Here is a 5,007-nt window from a genome sequence, read left to right as displayed (position 1 = left end):
CTATCGGCCGTACGTCTGTATGCGTATGAGTGTTAGTGACATGTTTATAAATCTGCTTGATAGGGTGAATATAAATAAAAACTACTTTAACAACAAATTCCTATGTAATTCGAGCTCGGCAGTTAAATCTAAACAATGGGTGTTTGGTATTGTTATATTGATAATTGCAGATGGAAGATACAAGGCCCATGCAACGAAATTCAAAGATTATGTTCCATATTAAAGTCCTGAAAGTAAAGGTGGGGTTGTAGGGTCTGGGAGCACGGATCTAGCTAGAGGAGAAAATGGGCCATGGAGGGTTAAGGGAAAAGGGATGAGGTTGATGGGAAGGAAGAGAAGAGAGGGGTTGTTGTGAGATGGTGAAAAGACGAGTGACACGCGAATAAACCGGGGCTGTTATCAAAGCGAGTAAATAGTTACGAAATTCCGTGAACAATCCGCTATACTACATATTTTGCACATGAATTGAACGTGTTCTACAATGGCGATATCCATCACTAGTAGAACCAGTATGCCATGTATGACAAGGACCAATATTTGCCAGACACTCGTGACATGTTAATAAGCATGTCTTTTTTGGGAAAAACGGGGGCCCGATATAGGTGCCTATAATCAGAAAATCTAGAAATCGCTAATGAATCCTTAAGCAGTTTTCGATTCTTTGTAAATTAACGTGTTTTACATTTGAATTTGGATTGCTGATAGCGACTGGTTTTACAGCATTGATTGATGTGTTTAACAATTAGTGAAAATTCACGTGTGAAACACGATGATCGAGTTAGTAGAATGTTTTCAGTGTGCTTCGGCATTTCGATCTTGGGTAGGCGGAGGTGGAAATTAGGATAATGTTGAGGAGCTAGCAAAGATTCATTGAGCACCGGCTGGTTGGCATCTGCATTGCGCTTTGTAAGAAGAAAACCCTTTGCCTTGCAGTAACGTTGCTCGAACATCACACGTTCATCGATGTGTACATCCAGCGGTTCTGGGTCGTTGTACCTATATTTTCACCGCAGACTAACAATCCGCGAAATCTGCGTTCAGCTTCTCTAAAAAATCAATCTGCATACACACTAGATAACTGTTGTGATCATGATCGTAATCACGGAAAAACCGCTCCAGCGCACCCAGCATTTTGATCAAGCATTTGCATTGATGCATGCACTCTACCAGCTGCTTTTCCACTTTGAGTAAATAGCCAAGTGATCATCGAAAAAGGAAAATTTTTAAAGCTTCAAAAAACATTTTGCTCATAAATTTGATTTCTGGGCAACTGTGTGTGTTGGTTTCGTATATTATCTTGATTATCTTCTACCCGGGAGCGACCGTTATCACTCTTCATTATTGTTTTGCTCCGCAGATTTGCACATTGTAGGTCAACGCATTTTAATCTACTTTGTTCTACTTCTCTGCATGCAGTAGCTTGAGGATTGTCCATAAATTACGAAGCACAAATTCTGCATAATTTCAATGAGTCTTTAAAAGGTTGACTTCGAGTCCTCCATCAGAAAATTATTGTTTTACAATTCTAAAAGTTTCAAACTGAGTTCTCAAACGGCCCCTTACGTCTTGATAAGATAAAAGCCAAAGTAATAAGCGTCGTAATTTTCCAGTAGCTGATGATTCTAGAAACAAACTTTTCATGACAACAACAATTCACCGCATATTGGAACAGACAGCAAGACTGCACCGTCATTCCACACTATCGCGTTAGTCGCAACTGAAAGCTGGGGCTACTTGGATTGCTGCTGTAGTCGCTCATCATGCATCATCCGAGGAACATCTTCGCCTACTACGATCCATCGACGAAAATTTGGAGCGGTTTGCCGAGGAAGCCGATCTTCAATCCCGTCCAAAGTCTAGGTGACCTAATATTGCAAATTTTGGAGCGCAATGCCACCAAACTGATGCAGATCAGTGCCGATAGTGGGGCGGAGGTCACCGGTGGTGAACTGCGTCTCCGGACGATCCGGATTGCCCAGAATCTTACTCGGATGGGATACGGTTCTGATTCGAAGGACATTTTTACGATGATCGTTAGGAATGGGGAGCACACTGCACCAGTGATGTTTGCTTGCTTCGCTCTGGGGGTACCCGTCAATACGCTGGATCCTTCGTTTCAAAGGGATGATCTGAGTCACATGTTCCAAGCGGTTCGACCGACAGTGATCTTCTGTGAGACTGAGTCATTGGAGGAAACGATCGCTGCATGTGAACTGGCTGCAATTACCCCGCGCATCATTCTCATGGGAAGTCATGTAGAGGGGTATGATCAAGTGGATCGTCTAATGATGGTAACGGGACAAGAGGAACTTTTCGTGTGAGTGTGCCATTGTGATCACTGCTATACTGTAACAATTGTTGAAAATCGTTTATTCTCAGTCCAACTAGGATTACGGACCCCGTTCAACACCTGGCGGTACTCATATGCTCCTCCGGAACAACGGGTCGCTCGAAAGCCGTTTGCCTGTCGCACTCGATCTGCATCGCTCACGTGGCCAACTTCTTCGAGTGCCATCCCAGCGATCGAGCTTTCGCCTTCAGTTCCCTGTATTGGCTGTCCGGACTGGTTATCCTACTGTGCGGTACGATCCTTGGCGCAACTCGGATCATCACCCGTCAGACGTATCGACCGGAGTTGGCGCTAGACTTGATCAGGAAATTCCGAGTCTCGGCCCTCTGCATAACTCCTTCCCAAGCGTACGGAATAGTTCACAGTGGGTTGGCAAAACCGGAGGACTTCACGAGTATTCGACACGCGTTCTGCGGTGGAAGTGCCGTTTCGACATCGCTGAAGCGATCGTTTGAACAACTGCTCCCCGGACGGTTCCTGGAAGTTGCCTACGGGTTCTCGGAGATTGCCTACTCGGTATCGTTCAGCAAGGGGTATCTCTACCGAGATGGATCGGTAGGGTTTCCTCGAGCCGGTACGGAGTTCAAGATTATCGACGACAACGGAAATGCCCTGGATAACGGCCAAGACGGGGAGATTGTTGCCAGAGGCGAGTTTGCGTTTCAGGGCTATTACGGAATGGATCAACCTTTCGGGGACATGTTGGACAGTGATGGATGGCTTCACTCGGGAGACGTAGGGCGATTCGATGCGGATGGTTACCTTTACGTGGTGGACCGGAAGAAGGAAATGTTCAAATACAACAACTTTCAAATATCGCCGACGGAGATCGAATGCGTGGTACAGGAAATGGAAGGAGTGGCCGCGGTGTGCGTGGTCGGAATTCCAGGGGAGCCGAATGACTTGGCAACAGCACTGGTGGTCAGGAAAAACGATTGCGCCGAAGTGATGGATGCAGAGCAAATTGTTAGAAAAGTGAATCTCCAGTTACCCGATTATAAGCATCTTAGAGGAGGCGTGTATTTTGCCAAGGAGCTCCCTTTGACTCCATCAGGAAAAGTGTTACGTCGAAAGGTGCGGGAAATGATTATGAACTTGATGGACAATAAATGACTTCCAAACCCTGCTTTGGAGAATACTAAAATAATCAAGTACCTAAAATAACATAAACTGTAAATATTTCTATGCAAAACTAGTTTTATTAAAAATTAAGTAGTTTAAAATTATCATTAGATATTTAAAAACTAGATAACATGAAAATGTTGTGGTGCCAACGAAACATTCAGCATCCTTGGAAGGAGATGCGGAGCTGATAAAACTCACCCAGTGTGTTATAATCTCGCAGGGTCAAACTAAGGTTGGAGGGCTGTCGCTTGAAAAATATTGTTTGAACCAATGTGGGGTATCCAGCCTTTTACGCTAGCCTACTATAAACTTTGAATCACCCCTTTTTGACATTTCATGCCTACACTACATTTTTTTTATGGTTTAATCGAAGCAAACTTTGCGATGTTGAAAATGGATTACCTGCTTTGCTCTTGTCCACAGTTGATCAGCTGGAGTTTTCACATTTTAATTTGTATGGGGAAAGACATCTAACTTCAAGTTTCTTGAGAGTGGAAGCTGCCACCAAAAAAATTTTTGTTAGGGATGATAACCATCATCATCACGCACAACCGGTACCAAACATTTTGTTGAAAATATTACCCAATTTTGAGAAATAATTCGTTAGATGCATTTCTCCATACAAATATTTTTCGCGTTACCTTTAAGCGATTTTTTTTGGCCTGATTCGCTACTTACCACATAGTAACGCACATGCGCTAGTGTCTATGTACAAAAAAACACTCAAAGGTAAGGCGAAAAATATGTATATGGCAGCTAACGAATTATTTCTCAAAATTGGGAACTATTTTTTTTATTATTTGGTACCGGTTGTACGTAGTGTTAAGGTGAAGATGAATCGAGGCCAAAGTTCGAATATACAAGAGCACGGATCTGGCGAACCAAACATCCGTTTGAGCTGAAAACCTAATCGATTGGTCACCACCCGCTAGTGACCAATCGATAAAGTTTTCAGCTTAAACGGATGTTTGGTTCTCCAGATCAGTGCTCTTAAAAATTTGAACTTTGGCTTCGATTCATCTTCACCTTAATGACTATCACGCCTACCAATTTGTTTTTGACGTAGAACTACGTCTTTCTTCTCTGTACAGGAGTGAAATTGGAATTTCAAAACCAAGAGCGTTACGTTTTTTTAACTAGTTCGTTTATTTGGGGCTCAAATGCGTGTAACGCTTTACGGATCCGAAGTTCATTTTTGTACTATTTACAATTTGTTTACTTTTTCATTGCTAAAGTTAGTATGGGATGGAGCCAGGGTACTCGTGGCAACTCGAGGTTAATGGTCACAATTTTGAAAGGGAAGGACATGGTAAGGATTGGGTTTAGGGTTCTCTGCAGCTCATCCGGGAGGTATAGCGTGGTAGCTCTATTATCGTATCATGGCGTTGGTCAGAGCCGTAGCGTTGCCTCATGGCGCCCTTGGCAAACCTCCATTTGTGCGCCCCCTAGTCAAAGTGAAAACTCAAAAAACTTTGTTTGTCTTTGAATGGAACAAGTTTACATTAAATATATTGAAAAAAAAATCCTAGAGG

At 43.1% G+C, this 5,007-nt stretch overlaps 1 protein-coding gene across 1 annotated transcript; it reads left to right on the top strand.

The window, feature by feature from the left end:
- The first annotated feature begins 1,550 nt into the window (after nucleotides 1-1,550).
- Nucleotides 1,551-3,533, top strand: LOC5576275 (4-coumarate--CoA ligase-like 9). Its single transcript, XM_001662514.2, has 2 exons — nucleotides 1,551-2,317; nucleotides 2,380-3,533. Exons 1-2 carry the CDS (start codon nucleotides 1,761-1,763, stop codon nucleotides 3,461-3,463), a joined length of 1,641 nt encoding a protein of 546 aa, XP_001662564.2. The 5' UTR covers nucleotides 1,551-1,760; the 3' UTR covers nucleotides 3,464-3,533.
- The last annotated feature ends 1,474 nt before the right edge of the window (nucleotides 3,534-5,007 follow it).

Source organism: Aedes aegypti, chromosome 1 (assembly GCF_002204515.2).
Source record: "Aedes aegypti strain LVP_AGWG chromosome 1, AaegL5.0 Primary Assembly, whole genome shotgun sequence".
NCBI classification, from domain to species: domain Eukaryota; kingdom Metazoa; phylum Arthropoda; class Insecta; order Diptera; family Culicidae; genus Aedes; species Aedes aegypti.
This window is presented reverse-complemented; position numbering and strand designations above follow the sequence as displayed.